Source organism: Sorex fumeus, unplaced genomic scaffold (genome assembly GCF_029834395.1).
Source record: "Sorex fumeus unplaced genomic scaffold, SorFum_2.1 ptg000018l, whole genome shotgun sequence".
Taxonomy (NCBI): Eukaryota; Metazoa; Chordata; class Mammalia; order Eulipotyphla; family Soricidae; genus Sorex; species Sorex fumeus.
Genome location: NW_026606075.1, coordinates 11,628,273 through 11,651,091, shown reverse-complemented (window position 1 = coordinate 11,651,091; position 22,819 = coordinate 11,628,273). Strand labels below are relative to the sequence as shown.

The window sequence follows — 22,819 nt, the reverse complement described above, 5'->3', positions numbered from 1 at the left end:
ATGACTTTCTCAAATTTTCCTTTCAGATTTATTTTTTTTTATTTATTCACCTCACCCTGTACTCTTTTGAAGAACTTTTGCCATTTGTCACCTAAATATTTTTCAGTTGGGTTTAGAATTTCTCTTTCAATTTGAATTTTGAAGACTCTGCCTTTTGTTATTCAGTTTTACCTCCTACTTAAGCTTAAAATCATGATTGCTCAGTAAGTGCTTGCTGGCTTTTATTTTAGATACTAAAGAGAAAAATATGTTTTGAGATAGCACAGTAAGCTAATTGGAAGCTAATTGGTGTTTGTTACTACTTAAACATATTTCATAAATATTAATTTAATTTTTTTATGTAGGGTTCTGAGACACAGGGGACACTTCGGCAATGTTTCCGTGGCATGGCAACTTCTTCAGAATGACACTGCTTTGCATTCAGGACAAGAGTTTTATGAAACATCCGGGACCGTTGATTTTATGGATGGGGAAGAAACCAAACCAATCATTCTCCGCGCTTATCCAGATAGAATTCCTGAGTTCAATGAATTTTATATTCTAAAACTTGTGAATATTTCAGGTGTGTTATATTTTATTTTAACTCTCAAATTTGGCATTTTGTATTTAAGTAATTAGGGCTGTACTGGCAGTACAATCACTGGAACAGTAAATACTTAATAAATATTTAATTTTATTAAGTAATCACCTGTATCACTTGTCATTTCGTTGTTCATCGATTTGCTCGAGCAGATGCCAGTAATGTCTCCATTTGTCCCTGTCTCGTGCTAGCATAGCTTAATGGCATATTGGGGTCTCTTTCAGGATCAGGGGAATGAAACCCATTATTGGCACTGTTTTTGGCATATCAAATACATTGTGAGTACTTGCCAGGCTCTGCCATGCTGGTGGGATACTCTGTAGCTTGCTGGGCTCCCCGAGAGGGAGAAACTGCATCGCTCTCTTCTGGGAGTTTTGTTTATAGTCTCTGGATCTGGCTGTTGATGAGGTTACATGGTGTCAGGGGCAGTTTGTGGGTGTGACTGCCAAGCTATAGGAAAATGGGGGATCTGGGTGAAGGAGGACCAGTCCCGATCAGAGCAGGCTTGGAGATCTCAGTCACGGGTCCCGCATACCTGAGTTCCTCTGCTGGTTCCTTCGTGTGTGAGGCTTGTCCGAGCGTGTGGAGAGTGGCAGTGCAATCACTGGAATAGTAAATACATAATAAATTTTTAATTTTATTAAGTAAATATTTATTAAGTAAAAAATAAATAAAATTCAAATAAATTTAAATTTCTAAGTGCCCTTGGGAATGGGAGTGTTACTTTGAACGTTTCAAAAATAGATTTTTTTCCCGTTACTTTTAAGCACAGAAACTGGTCTTCTCTAGGTTATGCTTAATCAGAGTGCCTATGAAAATGTGGGAAAAGTCATAAGGTCAATTTGTTGCTCATTGATCACTAAGTAAATTACTTAGCCAGAAGTTTCCTTCCCAAATTCTTTTCTTCTTCACTGTATGCTAAAAATTACTTCAAATTTTTGTTTCTGACTCACGATCATTTTTCTTACTGCAGGTGGGTCCCCAGGGCCTGGAGGCCAACTGGCAGGAGTTAACCTCCAGGTGACAGTCATGATTCCATTCAATGACGACCCTTTTGGAATTTTCAGCTTGGAGCCAGGGTGTATAGAAAGAGAAGTGGCTGAAGATGTCTTCTCAGAAGATGACATGTCCTATATTACCAACTTTACCATTTTGAGGCAGCAAGGTGTCTTTGGTGACGTACGAGTAGGCTGGGAAATACTGTCAAGTGAGTTCACCACTGGCTTGCCTCCGATGATAGATTATTTGCTGGTTGGAGTTTTCCCCAGTACGGTCCATCTACAGCCACACATGAGGCGTCATCACAGTGGCACAGACGCACTGTACTTCAGTGGGCTAGAGGGTGCGTTTGGAACCGTTAATCCCAAATACCATCCTTCTAGGAACAATTCAATTGCCAACTTTACATTTTCAGCTTGGGTAATGCCCAATGCCAATACGAATGGGTTTGTTGTAGCAAAGGATGATGGTAATGGAGGCATCTACTATGGGGTAAAAGTTCAGACAAATGAAACTCACGTGACACTTGCCCTTCATTACAAAACTCTGGGTTCCAATGCTACATATATTGCCAAGACAACTGTCATGAAGTATTTAGAGGAAAATGTTTGGCTTCATCTTCTGATCATCCTGGATGATGGTATCATTGAGTTCTACCTTGATGGAAGCGCAGTGCCTAGAGGAATCCGGAGTCTGAAAGGAGAAGCAATTACTGATGGTGAGTGTCATTTTTACAACTTGGACACAGAATTTTGATAAAAAATATTTTTGTTTCTCTACAAAGGCTAACAGGGGTATAAACTTTGCTCACGTATTAGTTTAATTTCCTTTAGACTACATGGCTACCATGATCATAAGCATTGTGGCGAGTGCTGCAGAAGTGATTTAGTCTTTGACCCCACGGTGCCTTGGAGTAAACTGAAAGAGAGATCTGCAGACAGAGAGATCTTTAATGCACTCTAAGGAGGAAGAATGTAATTATGAAGGAGAGCATTTATTCCTCTTGTGGGAAAAGAGGCAGAAGGAATAATTTTCTGGGCAGAGGGACAAACTGAGATATAGGAGTGGGAAGCAGAGTGCAGTATCTGAGGGACTTCTGCTAGCTTGGTAGTGTTAGATTGAGGAGGGCATAAATCAAAAACAGAATGAGGTGAGAAAAATTACATTTCAAAACCCAGGAATGATACAGGCTCATTGTATGAAAAAGGTGAATTGGTGTTTTATCTGGAGTGATTTGAAAAGAAACTTTGTTTCATAAGCTGCATCATATCCAGTCTCCTTGTGTGCACACGAAACCACAAATATTGCTTATCTCCATAATTATTTGCTTTTTAGCTCCCCTTTCCTGTGATTTGATTTTTTAAAAAAATTTCATAAGAAGCTCAAGAGACATTATACATTTATAGCTTAATGAATATTTTCATTCTGAAGCTTCCTCACACTGGCACTTTCAGTATTTTACTATGTTTATCTTCTAGAAAAAAATCAGACAAGAGAACATGAACACACAACGGTTTCAGTTCTAAGGATTGTGCTTTGATTACTATTTAGCGTTAGACTATTCTCTCTTTGGTTTGTGTGAATTTATAACCACCATCCATCTCTCTCTCTATCATTTAGCTAGCTTAGATAAAACAATGTATCTGTTAACATAGATCCTTTTGGTGGTGCTGTGGTATAACAAACATGGAAAAGCCTAAGAGAAATGACAGCTGATTCTTTTTCTCTCTTTCTTCTTTCTTTTTTGTTTTTTGTGCGATGCCTGACAGTACTCGGGGCCTATTTCTAACTGGGTGACCAGAGTTTACTCTTGGCAGTGCTTGGGGGAACTTGATGGGTACTGGGTACAAACTGGCATTATCATATCATATCATATCATATCATATCATATCGTATCGTATCATATCATAATATCAAATATATTAACCCCTCTACTACTTTTGCCCCACCGCTGATGTTTTTTTTCTTTGTTTAGCTGACTGCAAGTAATGTATTTTGTGTTTTAATTAGCAAGTCACAAATAAAATAGATAAAATTCTCACTAATGAAATAGAGTCACAATCACAAATCACAAATCATCTGGTTAATCGTCGATTGCCTCGAGCAGACCCCAGTGACGTCTCCTTCATCCTAGCCCTGAGATTATATTCAAGGCTCCTTAGGAGAATGAGACCCATCATTTTTACTGGTATTTGGCATATTGGGTACGCCACAGGGAGTTTGCCAGACTCTGCCGTGTGGGCAGGTTACATTCGGTAGCCTGCCAGGTTGTCCAAAGTAGGAATGAGATAATAAGATGTCATAATAAGATGTCTTCTTCCACTGTTCTTCCGGGAGCTGGTTTTTATAGTCTCTGAGTCTTGGCCGTTGATGGGATTACACGGCGCCAGGGGGCCAGGTGGTAGGTGTGACCCCCGCCTACTGGAATTTGGAGGATCTGGGTGGAGGATGCTCGGCCCAAATCCGAGTAGGCTTGGAGATCTCGGCCCCGGAACCCGCGTGACTTTGTCCCTCTGCCATTACCTTCATGTGTACGGAGAGTGGTCTCAGCATGGTGGTGGCTGGTCCTGGAGGTCTTTGGCTGCTGGAGCCCTGGTCGGGGTGGGGAGGAAAGCTCAACCCGCTCCCCTCCACCGGGCCCCGGTGGCGAGGACAGTCAGGATAGTGGCTAGCATAGCTGCCTTCCTAGCATGAAATAGAGTAACACGTTATAAAATACATAATTGTATATGTCACAAGTATGTAGGAAAATATCTTCTGTGAGTCACACCCAGCAGGGCTCAGGGATTACTGACTCTGCATTCAGGGATCCCTCCCGGCTGTGCTCCTGGGACCATATACAGTGCTGGAAATTGAGCCCAGGTCAACCGCGTGCAAGGCACACCATATACACTTGCACAATATACTCTTTCTCTGGCCCCAACAGATGACTTTTTTTAAAAAAAAAACTCTAAAAACACCCATCTAAACAGCCCCAGATCAAGAAAATCCCATTGTCTCTTTTACTCTCAGTAACTCACCACCAGTTCCACCTATGTTACTGTTTCAAGAGCTTAAAGTTATTCTTGTTTTTATGTCAGTCTGAGTACAATTTGAGAGGTCCCCACAAAAAAGCCACTGAATTGAGTGATTCCATTACTAAGCCTGTAAATCAGTTTTCAGATGCCATGGAAGAATTATTTCTCAAAAAAACCTACACACACATATATATATAGTGTATATATGTTTATATGCACATATATTTATGTATATATGTATACATTTATGTTTGTTTGTATTATGTATGTATATATGTATATGTGCACACATAAATATATACACAAATAAATGCATACACTATATATGTATATATGTGTGTGTGTTTTATATGTATATGCACATAAACAGGTTTAAATTATCAAATTCTAGTTACTGTTTTATTTTTCATCAAACAGAAACTGTCAGTTACTTCTATTTATATAAAAACTTCATCTAATAATACCTTTCAATACTTTTTTTTTCATTTTCCACATAATTCTTATAGTTTAGAATGGCATGGCTATGGCTCATGTGACATTTTAATATGTCTCTAATTTCAGGTCCCGGGATACTGAGAATCGGAGCTGGAATAAATGGCAACAGTAGATTTACAGGTTTAATGCAAGATGTGAGGTCCTATGGGAGAAAGTTGAGCCTCGAAGAAATTTATGAACTTCATGCCATGCCAGCGAAGAATGATTTATATCCTGTTTCTGGATATCTAGAATTCAGACAGGGAGAAACAAACAAATCATTCATTATTTCTGCAAGAGATGACAATGAAGAAGAAGGAGAAGAACTGTTTATTCTTAAACTAGTTTCTGTATATGGAGGAGCTCGTATTTCTGGAGAAAATGCCATAGCGAAGTTAAGAATACAAAAAAGTGATAACGCCAATGGCTTATTTGGTTTTACAGGAACTTGTATACCAGAGGTAAGTACTGAGCTTGGAGGATTTTAGAGTTAAAGAAGCTATTGTTGGGGGCTGGAGAGATAGCACAGCGGGTAGGGCATTTGCCTTGCGTGCAGCCGACCCGGGTTCGATTCCCAGTGTCCCATATGGTCCTGAGCACTGCCAGGAGCAACTCCTGAGTGCAGAGCCAGGAGTAACTCCTGTGAATCGCAGGGTGTGACCCAAAAAGCAAAAAAAAAAAAATCTATTGTTGATGGATTTGTTAAGGAGTAGGCTTTTTTTTTTATTGGAATTGCTTGAATATAGGACCCCAGAAGTATGCAAGAGTCAGTTGATGCATATGTAAATTACAAGGACTTTCAACTTTTAAGTTTATAGTTTAATTCAGAAGTTCCATGAAATGATTAAAGTACTAAACTAGCACATTAAATTTCAGCAATTAATTTTAAAGTTAATGCACTTCACAAAATTATAGTTATACTGACATTTAATATGCTATTTTGGTACTATGTGTCTGCCATATAAATGAAACAACATGCTGAAAGTTTCCATGAATAATTGTATTAGAAACTAAAAATATTATTTTGAATATTTTTCTACATGTGAAATGTACCTGAGTAGTTATATCCTTCTTCCATGTTGGGTGTAAATACCTTTCCTGTTAACTGTTGTGGCCAGCCAAATTCATTAGGCTGTTTTACTATCCTTATCAGTTCTTTCCAACTTTTCAAAGATGCATAATCATCTTGGTTTCTTGTTCAGTAATGTGAGATCTCGTGAAACTGCTTCCTTCACAGGTGTTATATGTGACAGTAGCAGCTCAGTGTCCATGAAAGATTGCCAAGGAACAAGAGACTCCTTTGCAAGTTAATTCAAATAGATTGAGAAGTGTGTGTCTGTACATTGAAATAACTAAGGAAAATATGAATGGGGAGAGCATAAAAAAGGCAGCTCATAGATTGCATTATGAGTGAAATCATGTGCCTGTATCTTTTAAGTTTTTTTTGTTTGTTTTTTGGGCAACACCAGGCTAAGCTCAGGAATCATTTCTGGCGGGGCTCAGGGAACCATAAGGGGTGCTGAGTGTCAGACCCAAGTTGGCCACTTGCAAGGAGAGTGTTCCACCCACTGTACTATTGCTCCAGTCCCAGTTCTCTTAAGTGTCTTACTGTTTCTGAGCAATTTGGTTTGGAGAGAGTCATAAAAGATTTTTAAGTAGTGGTCTCTTTGGATACCTGAAATAGAATATCATAGCCCAGAGGTTACAAATATTGCACAAATTAATAAGTTACATCCACCAACTGCCGTGTAACCCCAACAATGGCCAGGATCCAGAGATTATCACACCAAGCTCCCGGGAGAGAACAAGGCAGAGTCTCCTACCCTGTGCCTGACTGTTCTCACCAGGGCCCTACTGCTGAAGACCTCCAGGCCCCAGCCAAGGTCATGCTGGGGCCACTCTCCACACACTTGGATGAGCCTCACGCATAAAAGAACTGGCAGAGGAACCCAGGTGTGTGGGATCCGGGGCTGAGATCTCCAAGCCTGCACGGTTTGTCTCTATGAGATATGCATTACAAACTTGTAAATTTAAAAAAATAAAGTCCCTAGGAGTTATGTTATAATTTTCTACTTTTTATGGATTCATATGGCAAAAAGTACTATTGAGGGAAGACAGCAAAATATGTAGCTCAGTAGTAGAGTTCCTGCTTTATCTTCAGAAAGTTGCCCCATATGCCAGTACCCCTAATACTCCCCCAGACACACACATTCTCAGACATGCAAAGGAATAAGACTAAAGCATAATCACATTTTTTTGGTGACTTTTTGGTTGACACCTGATGAAGCCCAGGGCTTACTCCTGGCTCTACACTCAGGAATTAATTACTCCTGGCAGTGCTCGGAAGACCATATAGGATGCAAGGCAAATGCCCTACCTGCTGTATTATCACTCTGACCCCAAATCACATTTTTTTGTTTTTTTTTGGTTTGTCTTTGGGCCACACCTGGTGGTGTGGCTCTTTGTTCAGGGATCACTCCTGGGGTTCGGGGGACCATATGCTGTGCTGGCAATGGAACCCAGGTCGACTGTGAGCAAGGCAAGTGCCCTACTCACTGTATTATTGCTCTGGACTTTGTTTTTCCATTTTTTAAAATTCTTATTTTGACATTCACTGAAGTATTGCCTAACACTAAATTATAAAGAACTGAGACGTCTAGTGATTTGTGTGATTACTGCCTCCTTGCCTTCTTTATTTGGCTTCATTTGAGAGTTGTGCCAGGGTTTTCTGCACAACAGGTAGAGATTGTCACTGCTATTCAGTCTGTAGTGAGTCATGCAACTTGCTCAACTCTAGTTTTTTTAAAATAGATTACGTTTATGTTTTATAAACACTGCAAATAAACTTAAAAGGAAGGTACTTGTGAAAATGAGAAAATTCTTCAGCTTGTATTGTACTTATTTTTAAGTGCTAACCGTATGTCATGTGAATAGATTCTTTTAGATATATGATAATGATACAATCTGATATCATAGATTATCACCCAACCATGAAACAAATAAAAATTTAATTGGATCCCTATTGTTTATCTTTAATATTTTATTTCTTTAGAGAAGATCAGTTCATAGAATAGTACATTATTTTTATACAAAAATAAGTTTTAGAAACTTTTCTGTTACCTTTTATTAAAGCTGACCTAAAGGTTTGGTAGATTCACAAAAGTGTGTAAATTAGTTTCTTATAAGAATGGTGAGTGCTGGTGGTTTTGTTACATGTAGTATCTAAATATATATAATAGAACAAAATTACATGTAACAAAACAAAAACACCATATAACAAAAACAGAAAATGCTTCAGAAGAACATTTATTTTGCCTAGAAATCGATATACTTACCTATTGAAAAAGCATGATTTTAATTCTAGTTACAATAGAAATTTTCTGCATAATCCCATTCCAACTTTTAATCAGAATTAATATTTTGAATGAATTAAATTAATAAACCTTTAATTCCAACTTGTGAGTATCCAAGCTTTCCTTTTAGTACATCATTCATCCTATGCTATCATTTATGAGACAGATGAGGCTAAGAGAACACTATTCAAAACTTGACCAGTGGCATGTATAATCACAATAAATATTTCATAGCTAAATATATTACATTAATTAAATATTTCATATTTGAAATCTTAAAATGCTATAATAAGTATCATACCTGTAGCACTGTAGCACTGTCCTCCCGTTGTTCATCAATTTGCTCGAGTGGGCACCAGTAATGTCTCACAACAAATTGTGAGACTCATTCTTATTAATTTTAGCATATTGAATACATCACAGGGAGCTTGCCAGGCTTTGCCAAGTGGGCGAGATACTCTCCTAGCTTGCCGAGCTCTCCGAGGGGGCGGAGGAATCAAACCCAGGTCGGCCGCGTGCGAGGCAAACGCCCTACCCTCTGTGTTATTGTTCCAGCCCTATTTGAAAAAATTCTCTTTTGCTTTTGTAGATGGGCATCAGAAGAATTTCATTTTCTGTGTCTCTGAAGTGAAGGGAAGTTAATCTGAAATTAGAAGAGAAGTTATCACACTCATTCATTGTGGGCAAATGTGACACAAAACATAGACATAGATCTGAGATCTTTGAGATGTGCCTGAACGTGTGGCGATGTATAGTCCCATGCATCCCGTTTCTCATATATTAACTATGTGTCTAGTGAGTGAAATCATTCAAGCAAATGTGAAATCCTTTTCATGCTCACAGTTCAGTTATGTTGGAACATGGCGGAAGTGACTGTACTTGATCTTCTTCTCGTCTATACTTGCCTTTACACCTTACCCAGTCTCTAAATGCCATTAATAAAATTGCATATACCCTTGTTTTATATAACTTTGGAGCGATAGCACAGCGGTAGGGCGTTTGCCTTGCACGCAGCCAACATGGCCAACCCGAGTTCGATTCCTCCGCCCCTCTCAGAGAGCCCGGCAAGCTACCGAGAGTATCTCGCCCGCACGGCAGAGCCTGGCAAGCCACCTGTGATGTATTCGATATGCCAAACACAGTAACAACAAAATCTTCAATGGAGACGTTACTGGGCCCGCTCGAGCAAATCGACGAACAACGGGAGGGCCTATACCTTTACCTTTACCTTTATACCCTTGTTTCATGACCTAAAGTATCTTGTGTGTTTGTATTGGGTTGTTTTGAAAATAGTGGAGATTCCCAGTGATACTTGATCCAGTGGGGCACTGTGAGTTGATGGCTTTGTATTCAAGCCGAGATTCTGGAGGTCCCCAGGGCCTCCTGTCTGTGGCCATCAGAACCTCACTTGGTAGTGCTCGGGAGTCAGCTGCTGCTGGGAATCAAATCCAGCTATTGAAACATACTTGCATGTACTCCATCTCTTTGGTCCATATACTCCACCTCTCATTTATTGGTTTTAAATGAGATATGGTTATATAAGTATGTCCTTTACTTATTTACTTGTGTACTATAGAGTTTTTGTTCCTTTAACTTTTCATTTGCTAATATTAAAATTGAACTGACTGAGAGTTTAAGAATATAAAGACTGTACACTTTTGTTGTTGTTTGAGGAACACACTGATAGTGCTCAGGGCTTACTCGTGGGTCAGCACTCAGAGATCACTCCTGGAGGTTCTCAGAGGCCTGTATGGAACCCAGGACAGTTGCATGCAAGGCAGTCACCTTACACTGTGCTATCTTTCCAGCCATAAAGACTATATTCTTAAAGTGATTCCATCTCTTTTGTCCATGTCATTTTCAAATATTTTAAACATGTAGATAAAAATATTTTCCAAATAAAAACATGCATGAAAATATTTATATAGGTATATGTACATATGAGGAAAGTATTAAAAATGTATTAACCATGACATAAAAAACTAATCGACTGTGGTTCCCTTCCTAGCATTTCTCAGTGCTTCCCAGTGGGCACTTGATGCAGTCCTTAAAAGAATTTCAGCAAATTCACAATATTTTCATATGTCCATGCTTAGAAAGTTCTCCCGGATGTTGTCACATTCCACTTTCTACCCCAAACTTGTGTCATCTTTGGTCTGAAGTCACATTTAATGCTGAACTCTCATAAAAATCAGTTTGTTTTCCTTTTTACACTTACCCAGAGAAAGGACAATGTTTTCCTTTCCTTTCTTTCACGTTCCTGCCCTTCCCTTTTCTTTTCATTTCCCTTTCCCTTTTTCCCTTTCCTTTGTCTTTTCCAAAAATCTTTTTTGTAACCAGAGCATTTAGCACATTGCCTGATACACAAGTGGTACCCATGAATAAAATGTATGTGTAGATAATGAATTACAATTCTTTTTTGATTTATATATCCTTTAAAGGAATGAAGAAAAATATGACTTCCTAGCAGTACCAAAAATATAAAAAGAACATGGAGACATCTTCCATACTATAATAAGTGATAGAATTGTGTTTATGGGAGATGTCATTCATAAAAACTTTGCAATTTTCTGACCAAATTAATATGTGTCTATAACTTTTTTCCATGACAGATTGCAGAGGAAGGCTCCACTATTTCTTGTGTGGTGGAGCGAACCAGAGGAGCCCTGGATTATGTGCATGTTTTTTATACCATCTCCCAGATCGAATCTGATGGCATTAATTACCTTGTTGATGATTTTGCTAATGCCAGTGGATCTATCACATTCTTCCCTTGGCAACGATCAGAGGTAAACTGTACTTTGTTTCTTTGAAAGCTTGCTGGAGAGCCTTTTCTTTTTTTTTTTTTCCTTTATTTTATTTTATTTTTTTTTTTACAGTTGTAAATTTACAATTTTTTGTGCTTTGGTTTCAATTATACAATGATCAGATACCCATCCCTCCACCAGTGCCCATTTTCCACCACCATGGATAATATCCCTCCCACCCCATCCCCCATCCCCCTTGTCTCTGTGGCAGGGCAATCCCCTGTGTTCTGGAGAGCCTTTTCTAATATATTTATTTTTTAATTTGCAGCTTTTGAAAATTTTAAGTGATTTGCAATATGTAGATGACTAGTTAAATTATGGTATAAACTATTTTGTAAAATGACAAAGATCAGTTTCTTAATCAATCCCAATATAATAAAAATATTTTAGCCCAGAGGTTTTTGTGAAATTTTTATTATTATTGATGTAATGAAAACCATGGAGTTCTTAATGGCACTATGACACTCAGCCAGTGAGAAAACCTTACAGCTGTAGGCTCATTTTATTTTTTAACTTGGAGGAATTAATTTTTTTTATATTCAATGATCTATAGTTTTATTAAAACTTTGTATAAAGCATAGTATTTTGTTGTGAATATAAGTTTGAGTAGTGTAGCACTTCTATAAGTGAAATTGATATATCTTCCTCCTGTCTCAGATGTTCTTTCCCTTATATTCTTATTAGTATACATTGGTAATAAAAATGTAAATAGCTTGTAAGTTATCAGGAACAAATCATAAAATAACTTAAGATTTGTAAATAACTGAGGAGATTTCTAGTCTTTTTTCCCAAAGTGGGCAATTTGGGAGGTTCTAGAAGGAGGGGATTAGGGGAATGATAGTAAACCAGGGAACAGATGGCAGCTTTCTGAAGGGAGTGCTGAGTGATATTGTTTTGTGAAGAGGGGATGATAAACTAAATATGTTTGGGAACCTCTGTTCTAAGTTATTTAGAACCTACTGGATAAAATATAAAACTGAGGAAGCCTGTCTCTGTAAATTGAAGGAAGAAAGAGGCAAGTTGATTTACTATAACACAAGTTTCCCAGTAGCAGTCTGCAGATCCATGATAAAGGTTTTGGGTTCCGTAGTCAAACAAGAAGATAAGTTTTCATAACCCTAAAATTATTCAAAAGATTATCTATTTTCACATTTTTTATATTCATTTATTAAATCACTGTGGGAAAAGTTACAAAGCTTTCAGGTTTAAGTCTCGGTTATGCAATGATCAAACACCTTTCTCTTTATCAGTACTTATTTTTCACAACCAGAACACCAATGTACCCCCCTCCTACCCCTCCCAATGCCTGTGAGGCAGATGAATTCTACTTACTTCTCTATCTACTTTGATTACATTCATTATTTCAACAAAAGATGCACCATTATTGTTTAGAGTTTACACCCAACAATCAGAACTGCTGAAAAGGCATTGTGAAATAATTTGTTTTCTACAGCTGGTTATGAGAACCAAATGATGTCGTGTGGCTGCTATTGCGGCTGTGCGATTTTGGATTTCTGATATTTTACTTATTAAGTCTGAATGGATTTTTTTCCAAGAGCCAGATAATTACGAGATTGGTTTCTGTGGCTCTGGAGCCATGGCCGTGCTGGAGAGCTGCTCTTGGGGGGCAACTCGTGACCTTGGTAGGGGGTGAAGGACGAGCCGGGAATGCCCCCCTTCTCATGAGGTTGCAGTTGCCCCGTCACCGCCGGCTCATACCTGGCTTTCCGAAAAGCTCTGAGGCGGCCGCCATCTTGCTGCCAGGGGGAAAGAGTCGGAAGGTGTTTTCACATTTAAAGTGTAGTTTTTTTTAACAAGTGAAATAACCACCATATTATAGGTGATATGATATTGATAAATTAATAGAATTATTTGGAAATAAAATGTTAACTGCTCAGCACTCGTTTAGAGAATTAATGATTTATTTTTTGTATATGTGTGTGTATATTTGGAAATAGTTTGGGGCTGAAGAGATGGTACAGTGTATAGTGCACCTACCTTTCACACAGATGTTCTGAGTTCAAACCACAGCACCCAAGTGGTCCCCAGAGCCCCACCAGGAGTGATCCTTTAGTACAGAGCCAAGAGTCAGACTTGAGTGCCACGGGCATTCCTAACCACTCACCCCCAAATAAATGAATAATAAGAGTATTCCACATTAAACAGCAAATTGAATTTATTATTTTTTAAAATTTAAAAAAATTTTTGCTTTTTGGATCACACCCAGCGGTGCACAGGGGTTACTCCTGGCACTTCACGCAGGAATTATTTCTGGCAGTGCTCAGGGGACCATATGGGATGCTGGGAATTGAACGGGGGTCAGCTATGTGCAAGGCAAATGCCCTACCCACTGTGCTATCACTCCAGTCCCAGTAACTTGAATTTAAATTATATTATTTTCTTCTGGTGGGTAGTTCATATTTTATCGTGCTCATATATCTTGATTTTTATATTTCTAGGTCCTGAATATATATGTTCTTGATGATGATATTCCTGAGCTTAATCAATATTTCCGTGTGACACTGGTTTCTGCAATTTCTGGAGATGGGAAATTAGGTTCAACACCCACCAGTGGTGCAAGCATAGATCCAGAAAAAGAAACAACAGATATTACTGTCAAAGCTAGTGATCATCCATATGGTAACCTGTCCTTTTGCGAGAAAAATCTTCTATGGCTATACTTATACTCACTGTGAATCTTTTAAGACACATTTTACAAATGATTCAATTAGAACTCCTTTGTACCCTCTGACTTCTAGGCTGCAGTTTTAAGGGTCACTGTTTATGAAGGAAAAATATAAAGCCATCTCCTGAAATTTAATAATGGTTTTAATAAGTACAGGATTATTTAAAACAAACATTTACATTCTTGTGTCATCCAGTAAAGAAGGAGATCTAGTTAAGTAAAATAAGCATTTTTTTTTAAAGAACTAGAGCCTCAAAATTCAAGAAGGTCTTGAATTCTGTTATGAGTTAATTGGGACAGTTCTTATAGTCACACAGAAAATGTATGATAGTCATGTAAATTAGTCTACTAGTTGAGTTATGATTGGTAGAATACAAAGGTGAGATTAATCAGGGGGAAAGTTGGTGTAGTTCAATTGTGAGCCAACTCTGAATCTTCTTGGTAGAGGTAGCAGAGTCTGAGCATGTCTGAGCTTGTCTGGACATGCTGGTACCTAACCTTCAGCGATAGCCCAATCTCTGTTTTAGTTATGTAGACAGAATAACTCCCAAAGGCTTCATAGTTCTTGTCATGTGACTATCAGCAGCTTTAATTTTTAATTTGAAAACACTATGATGCTCTGATACCACCACCTGATTGAGGTACTTTTTAATTTACCTCTAATTAAACTTTATAGAGTCAGCACTGTTTATTTTAATCTTTATTTGTCTTATTGTAAAAAGCAACAATTTTCTTGAAGGGGAGACTGCAATTGATGCCACTTTTAATAAATTCAAAGATTTTTTTCTACGTTTATAGTAATACTTTTTTCATAGAACTAAAGTACATTAAAAAGCCCATCTAGGAAATCTTACAAGCTCTCCAACTTGGATTTTTTAGTTAAATTAAAACTATATACTGCAAATTCCTTAGATTTCCATTAGTTATTCCATTAGTTGTATTCTACTTTTAAGTTTAGCAATGAATTCCAGAGAGTTAAATATAAGAGTATAAATGTTTGAATGTTTGTTTTAAAACTCTATCATTCTTGCTACAAATATTTAGATTTGGAAAAATAAACTTTCTTTGAATTGATAGGAAAATCATCATTTTAATGTTTGACATTCTGAAAATTAAGGGGGATCATATGGACTTCCTAGGATGGAATTCAGGTCAGCCTGTCAAGGCAAGTACCCTACCTTCTGTACTATTTCTGGCCCCAGCTCGCAGAATTTTGTTTCGTTCCTCAAATTAATTCTGAAAGATTATTACAAGTGGATGAGAAATTCTTCCACCAATAATTAGGTGCAAGAAAGCTCTGTTTTGGGACTGGAGTGATAGAACAGCGGGTATGGCGTTTGCCTTGCACGCGGCTGACTCAGGTTCGATTCCCAGCATCCCATATGGTCTCCCGAGCACTGCCCGGAGTAATTCCTGAGTGCAGAGCCAGGAATAACCCCTGTGCATTGCTGTGTGTGACCCAAAGAAAAAAAAATAGCAAGCAAGCAAGCAAGTAAGCTCTGGTTCTCTGTGTTATCTACCAGGTTTGCTGCAGTTTTCCACAGGATTGCCTCCCCTGCCTGATGACAAAATGGTCCCGCCTGCCAGCAGCATTCCACATGTCACCGTGCAGGAGGAGGATGGAGAAGTGAAGTTACTGGTCACCCGTGCACAAGGACTCCTGGGGAGGGTTATGGTAGAGTTTAGAACAGTGCCATTAACAGCAGTCAGTCCTGACGATTACCAGGTATGTCGCATTCCTCTTTTGAAGCTTTGTCTGCTATATAATCCTTTTGGAAGATTGGAAGAAGTTGGGATACAGGAAATAAGGAAAAAAAAAGTAGTAGTTTGCCAGTCTTTTAAAATGATGTCAACTACAGATCATTTTAAAAGATAGTTTCTTTATTCAGTTCCTTGAGATCTGACACTTAAATAGCTTTTAAATAGATTTTTCTTGCACCTTAATATGTTATGGATATCTCTTATTTATTTAAATGCTATAGGTTTTTTGTTTTGTTTTATTTTGGGGCTACAACCAGTGATGTTCAGGGGTTTCTCCTGGCTCTGAACTCAAGGATCATTCTTGGGACACTATATGCGATGTTGAGGATTGAACCTAGGTTGGTCACATGCAAGGCAAACACCCTGATCACTGTTTTATCTCTCCAGCACCTGTTTTAGGGTTTTTTTTTAAATAATAACATGTAAATTGTTTCTTGAACATTTTATTTCATCTTGTCTATATCCATCAAACAAAACCAACATTGTAAAAAAATAATTAGCATGTTTTTGAATTTTTATTATCTTTTTCCTTCAAGTGAGTAGTGTGGTCTTGATAAAAGTAAAACATATAAAACAAAACAAAACAAATGAACCCCTGGGATTGGGGACAAGAAAGATCTAGGTTTAAACTATTATTCTTACAGAAGTGATGTAGGGACAGTAGTAGAAGGTTGTGGATATTCTAGGGTGGTGAAACAGCTGTAATTTTGCACACCAGAACCATAACCACCAACACTGTCATAACCATGTTATCTAAACTATAACAAAAACAGAAAAAAAGATAAATAAATGTATGGCCGAGGAAATCTTTACTAATTTGTCTTCTTTCCTGTGAAATGTAATAATTTCTGTTGGGCAGCAACACACAAGGGAAATTTAAGAAACAGTAACATTTAATATAATGATTTGAGAGAGATGTTTATATGAGACATAAAGAAGAGGGCCTTAAGATTTTGATGTTAAATAACTGTTTTCCTTGTAATGTGAGAACTTTTCTTATGAGAGATTATATTATAAATCAAATGCAATTATAATGAAAGATAATTTCACATGAAATGGGCTGATGTTCATTGTTACTTGGAGAAATACTCAGAAGAAATGCCTTTATAAAAGTACCGAATATCTCAGTTACTCTGTAATTTAATTTAAATAGTCCCAAATGTACTCGGTGAAGAAAATTCCTTGCATCTCACTCGGTTAACTACTTAAGGATTTGTGGATATCACCCATTAATAATTCTCATTTTCCTTGATTGCTCTAGCAAATCAATGAACAATGGGAACACAGTGCTACAGTGCTAGAGTGCTTTGATATATTGCCTTTACTACTATTAATAAGAATAAGATGAATAAAAAACATTTATTTAGTTGGTAAAAATTTATGATTAGATATTGCCTTTACTACTATTAATAAGAATAAGATGAATAAAAAACATTTATTTAGTTGTTAAAATTTATGATTAGACACTTCAATTGACGGAAGTGTTCCCAATTTTATATTTAACATTCTTTCACTTTCAATAACTATTTTGGAACATAGAAAACATTACCATTTGGAAAATTCATGTACCAAATACTCAAAATCTAATGCCTATATCTTGTTTTTCAGAACGTTGCTGGAACCTTAGAATTTCAACATGGAGACAGATATAAATACATTTCTGTTAACATCACTGATAATTCTGTCCCTGAATTGGAAAAATCTTTTAAAGTTGAGTTGTTCAACTCAGAAGGAGGAGGTAAGACAGGTAATTAATAAATATGGAGTATTTGTTCACCTGTCCTAATGATGGCTAAGTGTAGAGAAAATACATTTCTTTGAATTAATTTCTTATTATTTATTTATTTATTTATTTATTTGTGAAACACCAAGAGGTACAGTTATAGACTTACAAATTTTTGTTCTTGGGTTTCAGTTATACAATGATCAAGTACCCATCCCTCCACCAGCGCCCATCCTCCACCATCACGGGGCCCAGCATCCCTCCCACCCCCTCTCCCCCCATCCCACCCTGCCTCTGTGGCAGGGCATTCCCCCTTGTTCTCTCTCTCTTATTTTGGATCCTGTGTTTTGCAAGAGAAGCATTGAGTGGCAATCATGTTTGGTCTAGAATCTACTTTCAGCATGCTTCTCCCACCCTTTATTTGGTGCTCTCTTCTCTTCTCTCTCTGAGCTTTCTTTAACCCTAGCACATGTGGCTGGCTTCCAAGTCATGGAGCAGAATTTCTGGTATTAATCTCAGCTACTCCTGGGTGTTAGTCTCCCATTTTGTTGCTTTATGTTTCCCAGATGAATGCAATCTTTCTGTGTCTATCCCTCTCTTTCTGACTCATTTCGCTTAACATGATACTTTCCAAGTAGTACCACTTGTATGTAAATTTCATGACTTTGTCTTTTCTAACAGCTACATAGTACTCCATTGTGTAAATGTACCAAAGTTTCTTTAACCAGTCATCTGTTCTCGGGCACTCAGGTTTTTCCAGATTCTGGCTATTGTAAAGAGTGCTGCAATAAACAGACAATTGCAGATGTCACTTCGGCTATACTTTTTTGCCTCTCTGGGATATATTCCCAGGAGTGGTATTGCTGGGTCAAATGGGAGCTCAAATTCTAATTTTTTGAGAATCGTCCATACTGTTTTCCAAAAGGGTTGGACCAGTTGGCATTCCCACCAGCAGTGAAGGAGGGTCTCTTTCTCAACACATCTGCGCCAGCACCGGTTGCTTTTGTTCTTTTGGATGTGGGCCAGTCTCTGTGGTGTGAAATGATAACTCATTGTTGTTTTGATCTGCATCTCTCTGATGATTAGTGATGTAGAGCATTTTCTCATGTGCCTTTTTGCCATTCGGATTTCTTCTTTGCAAAAGTTTCTGATCATTTCCTTGCCCCATTTTTTGATGGGGTTGGGTGCTTTCTTCTCGTGAAGTTCAACCAGTACCTGGTATATCCTTGATATCAACCCCTTGTCGGATGTGTATTTGGCGAATATCCTTTCCCATTCTATAGACTGTCTTTGTAATTTGGTCACTGTTTCTTTTGAGGTTCAGAAGCTCCCTAGTTTAAGATAGTCCCATTTGTCTATCTCTGTTTTCACTTGCTTGGCCAGTGGCTTGACATATTTGAAGATACCATTAGCTTCAATAACATGGAGGGTTTTGCCAACTTTGTCTTCAATGAACTTTATGGATTCTGGTCTGGTGTTGAGATCATAAATCCATTTTGATCTTACTTTTGTGCATGGCATTAGGCAGAGATCTGAGCCCACTTTTTTGCATGTAGCCATCCAGTTTTGCCAGCACAATTTATTAAAGAGGTCTTCCCTGCTCCATTTCACATTTTTTGCCCCTTTTTCTGAATTAATTTGTTTTTAAAGTAAGCTTATTCATAGTCTTTAGAAAGAACTACCTGAAGGTTAATAATGACTTAAGATATATGGTGGACAATTTTTTTTCTATGGCAATCTCTATCTTGATAAAAAGAAAATTGCCATTTCTTTACATCATGGTAGGACATTAGTTTTATTTATTTTATTTATTTATTACTTTTGTTTTTTGGGTTACACCTGGCGATGCTCAGGGGTTACTCCTGGCTTTGCACTCAGGAATTACTCCTGGCGGTGCTCAGGGTACCATATGGGATGCTGGGGATCAAACCCGGGTTGGCCATGTGCAAGGCAAACGTCCCACCCGCTGTGCTATCACTCCAGCCCTAGGGCATTAGTTTTAGAAATTAATATTCAATTTATAGTTTCATTTACATATAGTCCTGTGAGGTTTTGTTAATTTTGAGTTAAAATAACTAGTGTTTATCATAAGGACACTTCCTGCTATGTTGTTTTCCCCCCTTATTATCCATTGGCCTTTTCCTGCAGGGGATGTACTTTTAAAGTTAAGTTGTACAATTTTTCTGGATCATTAAATGGTAGTTTTCATTTGTAATAGTTGCTTCTAAAATCACCCCTCTATATTTTTCACTCCTCAGCCCTGCCAATTTTCATAGTACCTTCAAATATCGTAGTGTTGATAACTAGTCCTTTTAGATAAACTATTATAAGGTAGTTATGAATAAAACAAAACAACGTGACTGTATCTTTAATTCTTGTACTCCTAAAACTATGCTTAGAGAAGCTGTTTATAGTGAAAAATCCATGAAAAATCCATCGAGTGGCAAAACTTACCAGCATTGAAATGAGGCTATTTATACTGTTTATATGTATCTTTAGATGTGGTATTATATGTCTGTTTGCAGAAATATCTGTGGTTGATTTTCAGGTGCTACATGAAAATCGGTAGAAAATAGGTAAAATGTAACGTTCTTCCTTCATAAATGTTAAGAAATTGAGAGTTGGTGTGCTGTCTATTCCATGTGTCTCTTTCTTTATAAGTCTGGAGTTATTGCCCAGCTTTTCCCTTTATTTTCTGAAAAAAAAATGTGCTGTCATGATAGCCATCTGAACAGGAGATACTGGGTAGGACGGAACTATTAAAATCTTTTGCTACATGTCACACTTTCCCTTCCTCAGTTCCCAGATGCCAGGTGAAAGGAGAAGAGGTAAAATCAGTGTTTGGGACCAGGGCAATGAATAAACAGTGATTAAACGTGGCTGAATGCTTAAAACAGTAAAATTATGCTGAATAATCTGTTTGGAAATTGACATATAAAGTGATCAATTTTGCTTATCCTTCAGAGACAAGCCCTAGTAAATCCAAATCCATGAAAGGACTTTATTTAATGCAGACATCATTATCAAATATCTGAAAACTTGTTCTTTGTAAAATTTATGGCTAAAAAATTTATGTAACACCAAGAAAGATTCATGACCATTACTTAAAACACCAAATATTGTTGAGAAATATTTGTGATCATAGTGATATTTAAGAAATTTACATAAATATTTCCAATTTCTCTAGAATAGACATTGTTATATATGAATTGGGCATGCATATTTATTAAAAAAATGGAACTTGTAGCTTCTTAGTAAGTGAATCTATATGTGGCCTTTATTCTTTGAGTCAGATAGAGAACTGTCTAAGAAGTGGACAGTTTGTGGAACTAAATTATTTTGAAACTCAAGGGTGCAATCCTTATTCTATACTATTTTTTCTGGAATACTGAATCTATATACAGTAACTACCTGGATAGATAGATGTCTTAAACTCACCGGAGAATTTTATGCTATTTCTCCTAACTAATGAATAATAAGTAATAAAAATAAGCCTTGCATTGAATATTCTCATAAATTCTAGTACAGTTTCAAATTTTCAGTGCTCCAAACTCCCATTTCTGTTTGATCTCAGACCCTTGAAGGGAAAAACAAAGGTAGGGTAGATCATAAACCAGCAAGGATACTGTTTGAAGGACATATATAGGGTCATGTCTTGCTTCTTTCTATCTCCTTTTTTTAAAATTTTTTATTAGTGAGACACCATGAAATACAGTTGTAGACTACACATTTTTGTGCTTGGGTTTCAATTATACAATGTTCAAATACCCATCCTTCCACTAGTGCCCATTCCCCCCACCCCCCACGAATCCCAGTATCCCTCCCACCTCCCAGCACCCCCATCCCATCCTGCTTCTGTGGCAGGGCATTCTCTTTTGTTCTCTCTCTCTCCTCTTGGGTTTTGTGGTTTGCAAAAGAGGCATTGAGTGGCAGTCATGTTCGGTCTATAGTCTACTGTCAGCATGCTTCTCCCATCCTGGGAGGATCCTCCCAACACCTTTATTTGGTGCTCCCTTCTCTATCTGAGTTCCCTTTCCCCCTAGCATGTGTGGTTGGCCTCCAAGCCATAGAGTGAACCTCCTGGTACTAATCCCGGCCACTCTTGGATGTTAGTCTCCTATTTTGTTACTTTATGTTCCCCAGATGAATGCAATCTTTCTATGTCTATCCCTCTCTTTCTGACTCATTTCGCTTAGCATGATACTTTCCATGTAGTACCACCTCCTTTTTTCTAATCCTATCATTGTTTCACTTTCTGTTTGCCCTTCCTCTAAACAATCAGTTAAGTAACAGTGGGATATAAGATATTTTGGAAATGAAGGAATAACCAGTCACTATTTCAGCGCTCTGTATGTTACCAAGTTACTCCAAATAATATTTTACATTGTGTATTTTAACTTTACAGCAGTTCTATAAAAGATATTTTACATAAATGAAAATGTGAGGCACTGAGAGTTTTAGTAACTTACTGGAGGTTTTATAACTGGCATCTTACATCTGCGGCCTAACACAGATCTTTGGACTCCTTGTCTAAAGTTCTTTCGGCAATGTCAGTGGCAAAAGGGTAATAAATCTGAGAGTAGTAACTCTGGAGGGAGTCTGGTTACGGGATCAGAGAGAATTGTTAGATGCACTTTCCTCATCTTGAATTGGTTGTTGTTAGTGATAAGATGGCTTTTATGAGAATTATAGAGCCTTTTGGTTATATATACACATAAAACATCTAATAAGAATTTTTAAGTGTTGGACACAATTTGAGTGCTGAAAGTAGATGCTTTAAAAATAAACTATTTACTACCAGGTGATTCCCCGATGGTCCCCAGGGCCACTGTGCTTTAGAGCACTGCATTGCCAGCCTAGCATCAAACTATCAGGCCTGCATGGATGGGCTGAGAATGACCAGGAATGCTGCAGGGGCCTCTGAGCACTGTCGGGGAGTCCCTCCCCAAACCATTATGGCTATCAATGACAAAGTTGGGAAATACTGTTTGAACCTTATACGGAGTAGTTCTTGACCCTGTGAATGAAGCTTTATGTATTGGTGACTTGGCCATTGTTATACCATGTAAAATAATGTTTCCTTCAGAAGATTGCATGCTATTGGGTGACTATGATTGCGTTTCTTTGTTTTTTTTTTCTGCTAGGGATGTTCTTAAAAGCTTTTAATTTTTCCTTATGTCAATGTGTGTTGTGTGCATTGTGTCCCTGTCTGTCTCCTTGTGAAGTGACTGGACTCTTTAGGGTTGAAGGCAGTGGGAGTGGTGATGGGGACATGGAATTCTTCCTTCCAGCTATTCACAAACGTGGTAAGCAGTGATTTTCGGTCACTTCAGTATTCTGCATTTTATATTGCCATTTCATTTTACAGACCATAATACTGACCCACTTACTGACAAGTTACTGTGTACAAGTTTTCTAT

The 22,819-nt window shown here is 37.7% G+C and overlaps 1 protein-coding gene across 1 annotated transcript in view; it reads left to right on the top strand.

Moving 5' to 3' along the window:
• Window positions 1-22,819, top strand: part of ADGRV1 (adhesion G protein-coupled receptor V1) — a 561,793-nt gene that overhangs the window by 54,658 nt on the left and 484,316 nt on the right. Inside the window, exons 18-25 of the mRNA XM_056112517.1 lie at window positions 345-562; window positions 1,554-2,297; window positions 5,158-5,531; window positions 11,036-11,212; window positions 13,690-13,870; window positions 15,440-15,642; window positions 17,286-17,415; window positions 22,626-22,706. Coding sequence (XP_055968492.1) covers window positions 345-562; window positions 1,554-2,297; window positions 5,158-5,531; window positions 11,036-11,212; window positions 13,690-13,870; window positions 15,440-15,642; window positions 17,286-17,415; window positions 22,626-22,706 — 2,108 coding nt within the window. The remainder of the gene's footprint in view (window positions 1-344; window positions 563-1,553; window positions 2,298-5,157; window positions 5,532-11,035; window positions 11,213-13,689; window positions 13,871-15,439; window positions 15,643-17,285; window positions 17,416-22,625; window positions 22,707-22,819) is intronic.